At 45.0% G+C, this 16,397-nt stretch overlaps 1 protein-coding gene across 1 annotated transcript; it reads left to right on the forward strand.

Annotated features, from left to right (window-relative positions):
- Positions 1-4,315: 4,315 nt before the first annotated feature.
- NFKBIA (NFKB inhibitor alpha) lies at positions 4,316-12,292 on the forward strand. Its single transcript, XM_035109331.2, has 6 exons — positions 4,316-4,681; positions 5,878-5,986; positions 6,660-6,870; positions 7,182-7,270; positions 7,388-7,648; positions 8,418-12,292. The coding sequence occupies exons 1-6, from the start codon at positions 4,407-4,409 to the stop codon at positions 8,463-8,465; spliced, it is 993 nt and encodes a 330-aa protein (XP_034965222.1). The 5' UTR covers positions 4,316-4,406; the 3' UTR covers positions 8,466-12,292.
- The last annotated feature ends 4,105 nt before the right edge of the window (positions 12,293-16,397 follow it).

Below are 16,397 nucleotides of genomic sequence, written 5' to 3' on the forward strand. Positions count from 1 at the left end.
ATTCTTGCACTGCAGTGGGTTGGACTAGATCAGGATTTCCCAAACTTGGGTCTCCAGCTGTTTTTGGACTACAACTCCCATCATCCCTAGCTAGCAGGTCAGGGATGATGAGAATTGTAATCCAAGAACAGCTGGGGACCTAAGATTGGAAAACCCCGGACTAGATGGTCCTCAGCGTTGCTTCTAATTCTATGATTCTATCAAACTAAAATAAATACATGAAACAGCTACTAGGAAAACCCATTGGCACAGCAGTGGGCAAAGCTGGCATTAGATCACACAAAGCACCATCCCGGGTTCCTTTAATGATGGGTTTCCAAATCCAGTGCCTTCAACCCTCCTACGGTATTTCTATTGTTGCCTTACACTGACGAGGCTGATGTGGGTAATTGCTCACACCTTGGCAACTGGCTTATCAGTCAGTATTCCGTTCCCATGGTTCTGATCTTCCAAGACCATAGGCTGCCTTGAGAGATGTGGCAACCAGCCAAAAGAGATAGGTGGCTGCCTTCCTGCTGTTCTCATGCATGTAAGATGCTTGGTAAGTGTACAGAGCCCATGATCTTGTTGTGGGCATCAGTCCGCCTAATCTCTTTAAGACAAATAGTCCCTGCCACTCATACTTCGGCAATGGCATAACATTCCAGCCATTTCCACTGAGTAAATGCTGACCTTCTAAAGGTAAAGGTAAAGGGACCCCTGACCATTAGGTCCAGTTGTGACCGACTCTGGGGTTGTGGCGCTCATCTCACGTTATTGGCTGAGGGAGCCAGCATACAGCTTCCAGGTCATGTGGCCAGCATGACAAAGCCGCTTTATTATTATTTATACCCCGCCCACCTGGCTGAGTTTCCCCAGCCACTCTGGGCGGCTTCCAACAGAACAGAACATTTAAATGCAATAATCTATTAAACATTAAAAGCTTCCCTAAACAGGGCTGCCTTCAGATGTCTTCTAAAAGTCTGGTAGTTGTTTTTCACTTTGACATCTGGTGGGAGGGCGTTCCACAGGGCAGGTGCCACTACCGAGAAGGCCCTTTGCCTAGTTCCCTGTAACTTGGCTTCTCGTAGTGAGGGAACCGCTCACTGTAGCTGTACCTATTTATCTACTTGCACTTTAACGTGCTTTCGAACTGCTAGGTTGACCTTCTAGATTCACATAAATGCTGATGATACAGATTGATATTAGCTGATACAAGAATAGGTGATAGTTTAAAACCAATGCTAGGTCCAGGCCTGTTTATGCATCAAGGGGGGAACATGTTCTCACACCATCTCCCACAGCAGGAGCACCAGCATCAATCTTGCTTCTTCCTCACCCCTCAACCTTTATCTTCTGATAAGCAGGAGGTCAGGTGCCTTGTCATTCCATTTGCCTTGTCATTCCATTTGCTAATGACATTTTGGAATAGCAAATCCCATGGTTTAATTCTGCACTTTACAAAGAAGTACTTCTTTCGCCTGTCCTGAATTTCCCACCATTCAGCTTCATTCAACAACCCTAGATAGTATTAATAAGACAGAGGGGGAAATTATCTGCAGATGAAATTCGGGGAATTAGAATATCATCGAAAAGTGCATTTATTTCAGTAATGCAACTTTTTATTTTTATTTTAATTTTTACAAATACTTTCTTTCAGAAATTCCACAGTAATAAAACAAATAGTTACAATAATACAAAAATAAACATCGCTATTACATTTCATTCATTACATTCCATTTATAATTGACTCGCCTAATGACAAATAATTACAATTACAACAAATAAAGGCTTGGCATATCTTGCTTTGCATGTCATGCATCTATCTCATATATTGGTTTCACCTTTTAAGTTGTGTTACTGAAATAAATGCACTTTTCGATGATATTCTAATTTTCCAACTTTCACCTGTATATACTTTACCCATGCCATGCATAATTGTATAAACCTCGTCATATCCCCCATTACTTGCATTTTTTTTCTAAACTAAGTTGCTCTGAACCGTGAAACATTCCCTCATAGGGAGTCATCCCAAGATGCTAACCATTTTAGTTGTCCCTTTCTGCACCATTTCCAGCTCCACAAAATTGTGTTTTAGATGAGCTGATGAAAACTGGACAGTGTTCCAAATGTGGTTGCATATCCAAGATTTGTATAAAGCCTCTACAACTGGAAGTTGTGCTTTTTGATCCCTAACACATAACTTTTTTTTGCAGTTTTCACACACCAGGTTATAATATTTTGCCCCAATATGCATCACTTTACACTTCCTCATAAGGGGGACCCAGGTGGCGGTGTGGGTTAAACCACAGAGTCTAGGGCTTGCTGATCAGAAGGTCGGCGATTCGAATCCCTGCAACGGGGTGAGCTCCCGTTGCTCGGTCCCAGCTCCTGCCCACCTAGCAGTTCGAAAGCACATCAAAGTGCAAGTAGATAAATAGGGACTGCTCCGGCGGGAAGGTAAACGGCGTTTCCGTGTGCTGCTCTGGTTCGCCAGAAGCAGCTTTGTCATGCTGGCCACATGACCCAGAAGCTGTCTGCGGACAAACGTCGGCTCACTCGGCCTATAGAGTGAGATGAGCGCCGCAACCCCAGAGTCGGACACGACTGGACCTGATGGTCAGGGGCCCCTTTACCCTTTACCTTTACATAAGAAATAAACATCATTTGCCATTTTAATTCCCATTTTGCCCAGAACAAGCCTGAATAACTGGGCGTCACCTGCAAACTTGGCACAGCTTTTAGGGGCAGGTTAAAAATCACCAGTCCCAGTCCTTGGCAAACACACTGGTTTAAGGAAAATCCAGGTCCCCTGTGTTAAATGTCCTATGATTTATTCTACACTAGATGGCACTGCAGATAGTTGACTATACAGTAGACTCCTCTTCAAGGCAGCAGGGAGGCTGTTTATTCAGACTTGTCTGAAAGCCCCTAGCGTCCTGGTTTCATTGTCGGTGCAAAGTATATACAGGTAGCTTGGATTACGATTCAAAAGCAGGAGAGAGGAGAAAAAGCATAAGGGAATTTGGAGACGGGAGGACGCGAAGAGCCTATCTAGATGACAGCTTCCCACTCCCTGGATTAATGGCTAATGCTAGAGTGTGCAACTGAGATTGATGGCAATGGTCCTGAAAATGGCAAAAGCCTCCTCTGTATTTTATTAGTCTGTAAATTAAAATGGCATTTCTCAGTACTCAGATTTGGAAAAAGCAATAAACTCCAGATTCTGCCAGGCTCTTGATTCTGTCTGTCTCTGTTCCTTAGTCTCCACCAAGTTGCAAACCTAACTTTTCAGGTTTCTTTGATCTTTCAAAGACTGGAGTTGTGCAGCCTAGAGAAGAACACCCACAATATTTCCCCCCTAACTGTGCATTGCAGGAAGTGATCAGTAACAGCAGGCACGCTGTCTTTCAGGGAAGTCTTTTTTATTGCATTTCTTGATCATCCTTCCAGAAACTCTTGAATTTTCAAAACAAGCAAATAAACCCTGAAATTTTCCCAGAACGCGCCTTGGACAATGACGTGTAAAGCCCATTCCACTATTCACAGGCCCGGGGTTTCCAATGCAGACAAGAAAAGAAAGATCCTAATGTAAGTTCTTCAGGGCAGAGACCCATTGTTGCTCTTTAACCATGTTGTATAATCAATAATATAATGAATAAAAGGCTGATAAGAACCCAGTAACCTGCTGCATAGCGTTTTGTGTTAGCTGCTTTGGATGTTCATGCAAAGGTGGAAAAGTACATCTATTATGAAGCCAAGGCAATCCTGCAATATTGGAAAGATTGTGTCGTTTGCAATGTATGTGGGGCTCATTCCTCCACTTTCACAGTGCTTCAGGCACCCCCACAAATATTGCACTGTGGCCCTATTAAGTGCTGGGGTACTTCCTGCAAGGCCTGCCTTCTCTTTCCCGCTCCTCCCCTTTAAAACAGGGCCAGGAATATTTACCAAAATACCAGGACATTTTAGGGCTATCTATCTATCTATCTAAAATATTAAGGCAGGAGGGAAATCCCAAAAAGAAGGATCGTGAATTTTCTTTTTTTCTTTTTTGCATATCCCGAAAGCCCACCGAGGAAACGCCTCGAGGAGTGGAAGGCCTGGAGGGGTGGGGTGGGCGCCTTAGTCACAGAAAGCCATCCAAAAGAACTTTCCCTTCTGTGGAAAAAGCAAAAAATTTCCAGCGGGTGACTAGGGAAGGGAATTCCTCGGCCACAGCCTTTGCTGCCACAGCAGCAGCAGCTTCCAGACAGGACTGGACACGGCCGGGAAATTCCCGAGCGCGTAAGCTCCGCCCCGGCACAGAAATCCCCTCCGCCGAGGCTGTATAGGCAAGCGCCGCCGCCGCCGCCCGCCAGCTTCTCGCCAGGACTTCGCAAGGCAAGTGCACACGTCGGGACCCGCGGCTCGTTCTCGCCAAGGCCATGTTTTTCAACCCCAGCTCCCTGGATTACCCTATGGATATAACGATGGACAACCACCCCCGGGACGCGCTGAAGAAGGACAGGCAGCTCAGCCTGGTCCAGGACGATCGCCACGACAGCGGCTTGGACTCCATGAAGGAGGAGGAGTACGAGAAGCTTGTCAACGAGCTGAGAGACATTCGCATCGAGCCGGCGGAAGCCTCCGCGGGGCTCCAGAGCGGCCCCTGCCCGGGCGCGCAGGCTTGGAAACTGCAAGTGACCGAAGACGGAGATACGTAAGTCTTGGAGGACTTTGCAAATTCGGGGAAGGGGATTGGGATCGGAACTTTGACCTCTGTGGGCGGTTTTGCCTCGCGTTCCCTCGAAAGTTAGCGAAGTGGTGATCTTAATGCTTTTCCTTGGAACTAGAATGGGGCTTATTTCCAAGCAAATGTGGTTAAGATGTGAAGGAAACTCTCTAGACAATGCAGTACGGGACTATCGCGAAGAAGGAAATGTGGCGGGTCGGGTGGGGGCAGCTGGGCACTGCAAGGAAGACCGCGATCCTTTTGATTTGTTTTTCCCCCTGAAAGAAAGGCGACAAATTTGCTATTTAAATTTAAAGAGGTTTGAGAGCTGTTAGCATGGCGGCATGCATGCAAAAGACCCGAGCTTGCTTGAGCGCTGTGAAGCCCCGGGAATTGCGCATTTGCAGCGGCGAAAAAGACTGCAGGAAATTCGCTGGTTCTTTTAAAGCGGGCCCTTCATAATAGTTCTGAGTTACTGACCGAGCAGAGTAGAACAATCAGCAGAGCGAGCCAAACGCATTAAAAAAAAACCCCACACAATAATGTAAATTTTTAGTGCTCGTGTTTGACTCCATCCGCATTTGTGTTTATTGCACAGGCTGCCTGGGGGGGGGGAGCGAGGAGCGTACTATGTAGATCTTTAATAATAGAACGCGGGGTGTGCGGGGGGGGAGAGGTCCTTTGATGTCGCTCGCGTTCTGCTGGTTACATAAAAGCCCGGGGATTTTTGCAAGTATGGGTTTTCCCCTCCCCGCCTGCTCCGCCTTGTCCCTGGGCCGGCTGCCAGCGGATAGGGGCTGGGACTGGGTGTTCTCACAAGCTGCGAGGTGGGCGGGGCTTGAAGGAGGCGCCGGGCGGGGCGCACAGGAGGGGGGGGGGAGTGCTCTGGAAAGTCCCTGGCGCCTTGCCCGGAACACTCAGCTCACAACAACTCCGCGGAAAACACCAGGTAGCGAGAGCACGCGGCTTCGAAAACCCCAGGCTTTCGAAATCGCCTCTCTTGCCGCTGAGGCTGATGTTCTTCCTCCATCATGACTCGGATCCTGGGCACGTTGCCCGCGGGATGACGAGCAAGAGCAAAAGAGCTGATTAGCAAGAGGTGGCTGGGATTTTTTTTGTCCTTTGTTTTTTTTTTTTTCTAAGTACTCACCATCGGGTTTTTCCCACCGTTTTCCTCTTTGCAGATTTCTCCATCTGGCAATTATACATGAAGAAAAGGCCTTGAGTTTGGAAATCATTCGCCAGGCAGGACGAGACAAAGCATTCTTGAATATCCAAAATAACCTCAACCAGGTACTTACCCCGCAGAGTTTTCTTTTCCTCTCTTGCAGGGATCAAACATGGTGCCCTAGGGGACTTGGAAGCTTTCTAAAAGAAACATTTTTTGGTGGGAGGAAGAGATAAATTTAGGGGGGGAATCAAGGGGTTTAAGTAACTCATAAAATTGCCACGTTTTAGCATAATTATCCCCATCAATAACCTTGGCTCATTGATGGGGTTGAGTTCCAAAGAAAATGGGGGTGAATTTGTGGCCTTCCATATGTTGTTGGCCTACAACTACTGTCAACCCTGATTCTTGACTATGTTGGCTGGGGCTGATGGGAGTTGAAGTTCAACAACAACTAGAGAGTCACAAGCTCCCTCTGCCTTATTTAGGGCAAGTCTTCCAGGCTACAAGGAGCTTTAAATCAGCAATTTGTGGAAGTGACTTTTCATGGTTGGCTCCCAAGTATAATAAGATGCAACAGTGTGGTTGTTCTCTCAGAAGTATATCATATGTCAAAGAGCAAATCATTGGGGAACATTTCAAAGGATTTATGAAAAGTAGTAGATCCTGAAAAAAACATACTTAAGAAGTGGGTTCAGGAGCAATGACTAAGAGGACTGTTTTGTGTAGTGGCTAGTCTAGGAGATTTTCCTTTTTTTTCTAGTTAACTATAATGCTTTCTCAACTTCCGATTTGCAGACTCCACTTCACTTGGCAGTAATAACAGACCAGCCAGAAATCGCAGAGACTCTTCTGAAAGCTGGATGTGACGCAGAGGTTAGAGATTTCCGAGGAAACACCCCGCTGCATATCGTTTGCGAACAAGGCTCTCTCAGAGGTGTCGGTGTCCTCACACAGTACTGCCAGAAACAACAAATCGACTCTATCCTACAGTCATCCAATTACAATGGTAAGCACACATTCTGAGGCTGAGCTGCCAGCTCACTGGGTACTCCAACCCTTGGCACCATGCTACATTGCCTTGTGATTCAGAGAGTTCTTTCCAGCTCTTTCTGTATAGCAAGTGTCAGCCAAGGAAGGGAGGGGGTTCCTTTTTCTTGCTTTGCTTTGTAGTCGCCTACTGGAATCAAATAATCAAGCTTCTTTGATCAGAGTAGTCCATCTTTAAATGGCTATAGTGTATATGATTTGAAAATTATAGCCAAGTGTTGGAATGACTTGTATCACATGAAATTTATTTCTTCCATTTCTGTTTCATAGGACACACGTGTCTCCATCTGGCGGCTATTCAAGGTTACCTGGCCATAGTAGAACGCCTCTTGTCCTTGGGAGCAGATGTCAATGCTCAGGTAAGATACCTGCCATTTTCAGACAAGCAAGCCTAGTCCCAGCAATTTGAGAATGAACACCTTAGCATGCGTACGGCCTCACTGAATGCACCCTTTTCTTTTCTTTTCAATAAACAGGAGCCTTGCAACGGCAGGACTGCCTTGCATTTGGCTGTCGATCTACAGAATCAAGAACTGGTGTCGCTCCTGTTGAAACACGGAGCGGATGTAAACAAAGTAACCTACCAGGGCTACTCTCCATACCAGCTCACATGGGGAAGAAGCAACTCCTTCATACAGGAGCAGCTGAAACAGTTCACGACATTGGACCTGCAGATGCTACCAGAAAGTGAAGACGAAGAGAGCTGTGAATCGGAGTCAGAGTTCACAGAGGATGAAGTGAGTGGTCATTTCTCCATTCTATGCAAGGAGAGAGAGATTTCTGCCGTAATTTGCACACACATTTCCCATTAAGGTTGTTAGGAAGCAATTGTAAACAAGGATCCTTAGACTAGGTTTTGCTTGCCTTTGACACCTTGAAGGTATAGGCCTGGTAACAGAGTTATTACCAGTCACCCATCGGTGTAAGCACTGAATATTCAAAGGTATAGAAAATGCATTGATTAGATTCATTTGAATCTAGCAAATCATTGCACTGACTTCACACAAGGAGGAAAACTGGCTTTAATGGAGCATTTGACAGGTTATGATTAGGACATCTTTTTTAAAAATTTCAAAAGTGGATTTAAAATTACAGCAAGGTTATTTCAAAGGAAGCACATTTGCACATAGATTTTCTGGTGGTACTATTTGCAACCTACCATTTGTTATCTCTACTTCCCTCTAATATTTTAAGCATCATATTAGTCCAGATTTTTTGTCTGTTAATAAAATGTACCACCACAACAAAGAATTTTCCTTAACTAATGAGTTATTATTCTTTTCCCTTGAATTATATGTAGCAGCTCCCAGATTTTTTAAGTTTAGAAATGCAAGCTCTACTGTTAATTATCAGGTGCTATTTTCCTCATGTGAGTGCAGCTAAATTTAATGGAACACTTCCTTGGGATAATGGGAAATGGCCCTGTATTCCCCTTAGAGAATTACTTCATGCTCTTTCTTAAAGCCTTCCATTAAGCCTGACTTGCTTTTTCTTCCCCTCGTCTAGCTCCTGTATGACGACTGCATCATTGGCGGACGACATGTACCTTGCTAAAGTGGAAGCGTTGCACGAAGCAGAGGCGAGCAAAATGTGAACAATTACTGAACACACTGCACAGAACAGAGCATGTTGTTAGAACAGCAGGTGCTGCCTGCGGTTCAATGCACAGTTCGGGCAGGAATGAACTTTGGTTGTCAGACAGCAGAAGAAGCCTGGGCTCGTTTGCACCAGAGAGTAGATTGTACAAATAAACGAACAGAGTGAGAACTTGGATGGTTCACCTACGTATTCACTGCATGCTCTACAAGGGGGCTGGCCCAACTCACCACCTGTTGTGTCCTTTTGGAAGGCATTCCATATATTTCTGACTGACTGTTAACAATCCACCCCAAAGACTGAGCTCAGGTGCCCTTTGTGCTGCACGGCAGGCAGAGCGATTGCAACCCAAAGAATGCCCTGTCCTCCATCCACAGGAAAGGGTAGCAATTAACGTTCAGGCTGTATATTGCAAGCCCTATGCTTTGCAATATGTATATTGTGTGTAAATATTGTATATTTTGTGAATAGCATTTTTGGTACTTGTGTATATTTATTAAAAAATCAAATCAAATGAGAAATGCACTGAATGGATGAAACTGTTCCCCCTGCTGAAGAATTGCTCGTCCACTTTCTCCTTTCTGATGCCCAGTTAGGTAAAATCAAACATCTCAGGCAATTGGTTCATTCTTGGACACATTCACATTAAAGAAAGTCACCAGTGTCCTGTATTAGTAACCCGGGGCAGGGGGTGGAGAGGAACGAATAGGGATATACTTGCATCCACATGCTGTTTACTCATTTTCATATCGGAGCCAGGGCAGTTCAAAAATCATTTCTTGATCACATCAGTCAATTGTCAGCATCCCTTTGAAAATAAAGCCTCCATTATCCTTCATGGTATGTTAGGTGCCATGAGGCTCCTCTTTGCAGTCCCATTGGTTTCTGGTGGAAAAATGAAAGCATGTATTTAACTTTCCCCAATTAAAATCTCTGGGATTTGTCAAGTCCCAACTCTTACCAGGTTGTGCCACAAATAAAAGCCATTCTCCCTGCCCATTATCTGTTCAGGTCACGTGATTCTGTGTGTCCACTACAGGTATTCCTGGACCCTTCACAGGGTCTTTCAATAACTTCCAATTTGAAGCTACCCCTCATGCCTCAGGTTTGTCAGGTGGAGGCTTGGCCCATGCCATTGGCGTGTTGCCTGCAGTTATTACCTGACCTGGCTTTACTAGGTTATCTTCGCTACCATATTGTTGCTTTCATATGGCCAGCATATAATGGAGCGGTTGAGGCCAGCAGTGGTCAAGAAGGCGGCTCCTGTGTGTGATGTAGAAGGATGTGAGGGGCAGGTGGGGCTCGTCAACCTGGGAAGGTAGCCCATCCAGGAGAAAGAAAACTGATCCTGAAACGCCACTGCCTTGCAGGGTATCTTCAGGAGAAGAAAAAGCTAAGGAGTAAACCCTCCATAAATTCAAGAGTGGAGTCCCTAAAATGGTTGGATGGTGCCTTGTACGCCTCCTTCCGGCAACTCCTGCAGCCAAGCTGGTGCCAAATGTATTGCTCTCCTTTCCTTTGGACCACATCAGTGAGGATGACTTGGGGGGGCGGGGCGGTTATCATAGTCTGGGCAGCCCAGAACCTCTATACACACTGCCCAGGCTTGTGCCCTAGAGAGGTCACTTTGGTGTTGCTGACAGCGGTTTGACTTCCACCCCTGAGGTTCACTCTGCTATCTCTCGAGACAGACAGATGTCAACAACATAATGGCTTTACAAATATTGGTGTCCAAACTTCCTTAAACCTAGCTCTTTCACCAGACTGCTTTAATACATTGAAGGCGGGCAAGCTGATTTTAAGCAATTGTATCTCTTCACTGCAGCATTGTGGAATTTCCTTGTTGACATCGGTGGGTTTAATAACGTATCCTGTGGTTTGCAGTAGCAGAAGCTTCGCATGGTGAACACATAAGCTGCAGGTCTCCTCCTCTAGTCCAGTCTCACAGTATCAGTGCAGTTTATAAGACATGGTTGGGGAATCTGTGACCCTCCAGGTGTTGCTGGACTCCCAACTCCCATCATTCCTGACAATCAACCATATGGGTTGGAGTTGATGGGAGTTGGAATCCCAACATCTGGAGGGCCATAGCTTCCCCAGCCCTCTTGCGAGAGAAGAGGGTTGCAGGCTGGATCCATTCCCATTATCTCCCTGAGGCTGTGCTGAATTTGTATAATTTGGGTTCTTGGTAGGCTGTTAACAGTTTCAGTAAATGCTCCTGAACTTTAGCCTCAATTGCTTTGCATGAGGAACACTGAATCAGGAGATTTAGCTCCGTTCTGCTTTGCACTGGAACTCTAGCTACATGGAAATGATTAAAGTCAAGTGCCATTCTGAGTCAGGGTTATTCCCATTCCTCTCTTTGTATGATCAAAGGTCATGCCTTGAAACTTCCTGGTGGAAGAAGAAAATGTATGCTTGCTTATCCATAATTCAGCCTGCAGTTGAATAACTGAATTCGACTTTAAAAGAAGAAACCAAAATTCTGCAGCTTTTCATTTGAAATAGCATGCTGTGTAACGGTTGTATAATTTAACACATTTTGCAGAAACTTTCTGAAATTTAATTGCTCGTTTTGAATTGGGTATTTGATGATTACTATTATTTTAAATGAGGGATTTGGTATTTATTGGTGTGGCGAAAAGGAAGTAGGGATAAGGAGGGGCAATATAGATCAGAAAACATTACTGCACATGGAGAAGGAAGGACAGATATACATGATCACCTCATTTACTGTACAATGGACCCTGTTTTATTTAAGAAATATTAAAAGAGCATGATAGTTTTCAAATACAAAAATATATGGATTTTCCCAAATCAAAACCAGGAATTGACAATGAAGCTTATCCACCCCAGATCACTGCCCAAGCCATTGGATCGTCTGTCTCAGGGGTGCCCAAACTTTTTTCAAAGAGGACCAGATTTGATGAGGTGAACATGCGTGAGGGCCAACTGAAGTTGTTGAGCTTTTTTAGGATCGAAGTTGTTGAGCTTTTTTTTTTTTACCCGAGGACATATACTGCCACAGGGGCTGGATTAAATTGACCGGCGGGCCAAATTAGGCCCGCATAATGGACTTTGGACATGCCTGATCTATTGCATTGCCAATGTACCTCTTCCACAGACAGTACCTGCATGATTTCAAATGTATGTAGCCCTAAGGGTTTAAAAAACATTGTTTTTAAAAGTTGTATAGGGCCAAAGTTCACAGAAATTTGTCAGGAGTGCTTGCAGGAGCCAGGTCCTGTGACAAATAGGGCTTCGCAGGACTGGGGCTTTCCAAGTTTGTTCTGAAGAGGCAAGGCACGCCCGCAGGTGAAACCGATTGGTAACGCACAGCACCTGGTGGCAAGAGCCGGGAAGGGATCTTCCCTTTGGCTCTTTGCCACAGCAACACGCTTCCTGCCTTGGGCTTCTTGACTCCTTGCTCCCTGATCTTTGGACCCTTGGCTTCTTGGCTCCTGGCTCTCTGACCCTCAGCCCCTTGGCTTCTGGACTCTTGGCTTCCGGTCTCCCATTCCTGCTCCCACCCTGGTCCCCGACATCCAGAACCCGTGAACCAGACCGTGACAAAATTCAAATTTAGTCCAAGAGACAAATTATTTCCATCTCAATAATTGTTTAAAACTATTTGTTTAAAATGCCCCAACTCTAGAAAGTTATTTATAGAAATACTTGGAATTTGGCTGTTATTTCAGAAGCCTGCATGAGCAATACTATGTTGGAAATACTGCACATAAAATACTTAAAACCTGACCCATTTTTTGATTTGCTGTTTCAGAGGAATTTTTGTCTTGCTCATTTTTTAAAAAAAACAGCTGTTAATAATAAATAATAATAAATTTTTATTTATACCCCGCCCTCCCCAGTCAAAAACCGGGCTCAGGGCGGCTGACACCAACAGAACCACAATAAAACATAAAAACAATTAATTAAAATACAGATTAAAATACAGTATTAAAATTTAAAGTGCAGCCTCATTTCAAGTAGGCCATAAATCCAAGCCATGAGGGAGAAAAACACAGGGGTCAGGCTGAGTCTAACTTAGCCTTAGGAAAGATAGAAAACCTGGATTTGGAAGCACATATTTTCTGAGAGTTTTATTTTCCCTAAGCTCCTCCTTGCCCACTTCTGCTTAGCAGCTATGTTGACTCTGCTCCTACCGATAGCTGCAGAACTGTTCTCAGAACATTGCAGAGGATTTCTGCTTGATTCCATGAAATGGTTGCAATTTTTTCTGTGGAGGGGATGGGGGTGGTTAGGCTCCCTTCTAATTTCTGTATCCAGAATGAATTTTATTGCTGGAATAGCCAGGCCAGCCTGGCAATGGCCCGCTAAGTATGAGTCAACAAGCTAACAAAGGGAGTGCCTCTGTGCCAGAAAACAAATGGGTGGGTCTCCCTCCCTCAATTGTCTGTCAGTTAGAAAGACAAAAGGTCAGAGTGGAAAGTTGAGTGATAAGAGCGAAGCCAAAGGCTGGAGAGAGAGCCAGGCCTGATTTCTTATGGAATCCAAGGCTGTGGCTATGGGAGAAACAAGACCCTCCGTTGTCTGTTCAGGTTGTGTATTTATATGCAAACAAACCATATATCATACAAACACCACAGTCTCTGCTGTGCCTAATTTCAAAAGGAAACACAAACCCTGAGTAAGTGCCTGGAATCCAAGTGGTGCAAGATTTCAGGGGTTCCAATTACTTACCCAGGGTTCAGGTTTCCTTTTGGAATTAGAAGGGAGTCCAGGCATTCAGCCATTTGTTATGGGTCCTTGCAGGATTCCACTGTGTTCCCTTCTATATGAAACCACTGGGTGAGGTCATTCGAGTGCTTGGAGTTAAGAGTCATTAGCATGCTTATGACAACTAGTCAGTTTTTTTCTTTGTCACCTGGGTCAGGTGAGGCTGTAACAGGTGCTGCACCCAGGATTTGATAATGGGCTGGATGAAGGCCCATAAACAGAAGATGAATCTTGGCAAGACAGAGGCATTGTGGATGGAGAGAGAGTTCTAGCTGAAGGGAAATGATATTCCAGGCTGTTTTGGACATGGTCACACACCTTCTGAAAGGGCTGGTCTAGAAACCACATGTATGTCACCTTGGGTCCCATAATGGAAAACAAGGCAGGATATAAATGCAAGAAAATACATACCGTACACAAATATAAATTCCTGAGTGGAACTAGTCTGGCCACAGTTATTACTATAATGGATTACTACAATGTATTATATATGGGGCTGCCCTTGAAGATGACTTGGAATATTTATTATTGCATAATTTTGTCGCCAGAATTTTAACGGGTGAAGCCCAGGCTTGTTCACAAACTTAAAGGACAGCCCACAGGGCATTGCAATTTACAGTGTCGAAGGCCTTAGTCAGATCAATAAACGCCATATACAGGGGTTGGTTTTGCTCTCTGCATTTTTCTTGAAGCTGTCGAGCAGTGAAAATCATGTCCATTGTCCCCCTAGAAGGTCGAAAACCATTTTGAGATTCAGGAAGGGTAGCCTTAGATATAGTTAGGAGATGGTTTGCTAAGATTCTTGCAAGAATTTTGCCGGCCACAGCTAATAAAGAGACGCCTTGATATTTTCCACAATCAGTTGTATCGCCGCTTTTTTTAAAAGGGTTTTTTAAAAATAATTTTGGCATCCCTAAAGTCTGCTGGGATCTCCTCTCTCTCCCAAATTTTTTCAATAAGCTTGTGAAGTTGTTGTGTAAGTTCAATTCCCCACTTGGAGGACAGCAGATAGCCCATCACGTCCACTGTCTTTGTTGTTTTTCATTTGGTTAATAACTGTATACAACTCTCCCAGATTTGGAGATACTGCAAGCTCCTATCTGATTTATTTTTGTGGAATTTGTGAGAGGACCTCAGCAGCTATGGAGGAGTTGAAAGAGGTACCCCTGACCCCAGGGGGGTGGTTGGAAAGGCTCAGGGCCCAAGCCAAGCCCTTAGTTATTCTGTGCTGAGCCCCAAATTCCTGTTCCTTCCCCCTCCTTTTAAACTTAAATAGGCTTTTAAAAAAATATCTTGCAGCGGGGGTAGCTAATGTGGCGCCTTTCATACATGGTTGGACTACAACACCCATCATCCTCAGCCAACATGAACAATGACAGGGCACATGAACCTGTAATAGGGCATACTGCAACATGCATTGCAGCTGAGACCTCTGCCAGGGCTAGGCAGCAATCTAAATTGCCCAGAGGGACCCTATGTATCCATGCAAATTTCTCCCATTGAGTCCTGTTAAGTATGGTACCTGTTGTCTTTGTCCATGGAGTTTTCTTGGCAGGGATACTGGAGTGGCTTGCCAGTTCCTTCTCCAGGTGGATCGCGTTTAGTCAAAACTCTCCACTATGACCTGTCCATCTTGGGTGGCCCTGCATGGCAAGCTCTCTGAGTTATTCAAGCCCCTTCGCCACGACAAGGCATTGATCCATGAAGGGTCGGACACGACTAAACGACTAAACAACAACAACAAGAAGTATGGTACCTAGCAACACACACACACACACACACACACACACCGGCTGCCTACTTTAGGAGCTTTTGTTTTCAGCCAGGCAATTTACATTTGTACAATTCCTCAGACTGCCTTGAAATTTTCATGTGCGAAACATTTGTTCTACTTGTCAGGGTTCGTGTTTTATTGTACTGTGTTAGGTTTTATATGCAAATGTGCCCGTTATCAGCTTCAGGTGATAAGCCAGCTATGCCCATACCTGGATAGAAAAAGCTTAGAGTTACTCACACTCCACTCACAATGGTCTGGTGCATTGTGTTGCATGTGGGGCTGCCCTTAAAAACGGCCTGGAAACTGCAGTTTGCTCAAAACAAGGCCGTAACAACCGGGCATTTTAGGCTAGTGCTTTACCAGCTGTATCAATCTCCAGATCTTTTCTGAGCACAATTTAAAGTGCTGGCTTTGAAGCCCTTTAAAGCCCTTACCTGAAAGATTGCTTCTTCCCACATACACCAGCTAGAATAGGGTTGCCTTATTTCGTACAGTGAAAATCCAGATAGTTGTTGAGCTTCTTTTTTTTACAAAATCACAAACAAGCTGTTTTGGAGCTATTTTTATGTATGGCCTGCCATACATCAGGCTCCATTCTCCGCACAGAGCTAGAGTGGTTTAATGGTTGGTCCCTCTTCCCAAGGAATTCTGGGAATTTGTGAGAGGCAGCCTCTGCTGTTACTAAAGGACTTCCCAGCACACCAGCACTAAAAGCTGCAACACGTGGTTGACATCACTCCCTGTTCTAAGAAAGCAAGGCCTGTCATCTGAATGTTAACAAGCAGTGACGTGAGGGGGAAACCTCCTGTGGCTGCAGGAAACTGGAAAATGAGCAGCATCGGGATCACAAGATGTTGCCTGCTCATAAGCTGCTGGCGCAACTCTAAAAAAAGTTTTTATCATTCCTGGAACAGGAATTCGGTTTTGAAAACAAAATGTGCCTGGAGGAATATCCTCTTCATTCTCCTCCCCGCTGAATTCCCATTCCTATCTCCCTCCCCCCATCAGTATTCCATGGTCACTGAGCATGCTCAGTCCCCATTAAGCTGTTTTGGAGTCCTACCCGAACCCCCAGCAATGAAGTTATTTTTCTAAAACTATTCTGTACTTCCACAAACCTTGGGGTTCCCCCAAGCCTGCTGATCTCTACGGGTGGTATGTGTGTGCTGTACCATTTTGCCTACATAAGTAACTGCCCTCAGCACGTGAACATCAGAAGCAGAGGGAAGAGCTCAGTTGGTTAAGGGAGTGTGGTGCTGATACCTAATGCCAAGGTTGCAGGTTTGATCCCTGTATATATATTCCTGCATTGCAGGGGGTTGCACTAGAATAGGATGATCCTCAGGGTCCCTTCCAACTCTATGATTCTATGATGC

This window comes from Zootoca vivipara, chromosome 1 (genome assembly GCF_963506605.1).
Source record: "Zootoca vivipara chromosome 1, rZooViv1.1, whole genome shotgun sequence".
NCBI classification, from domain to species: Eukaryota; Metazoa; Chordata; class Lepidosauria; order Squamata; family Lacertidae; genus Zootoca; species Zootoca vivipara.

Excerpts from the sequence above, each read along its gene's own strand:
- NFKBIA (XM_035109331.2), top strand. The coding sequence starts at position 4,407 with ATGTTTTTCAACCCCAGCTCCCTGGATTACCCTATGGATATAACGATG. Across the intron at positions 5,987-6,659 it reads TCCAAAATAACCTCAACCAG|ACTCCACTTCACTTGGCAGT; the intron begins GTACTTACCCCG and ends TCCGATTTGCAG. Across the intron at positions 7,271-7,387 it reads GAGCAGATGTCAATGCTCAG|GAGCCTTGCAACGGCAGGAC; the intron begins GTAAGATACCTG and ends TTCAATAAACAG.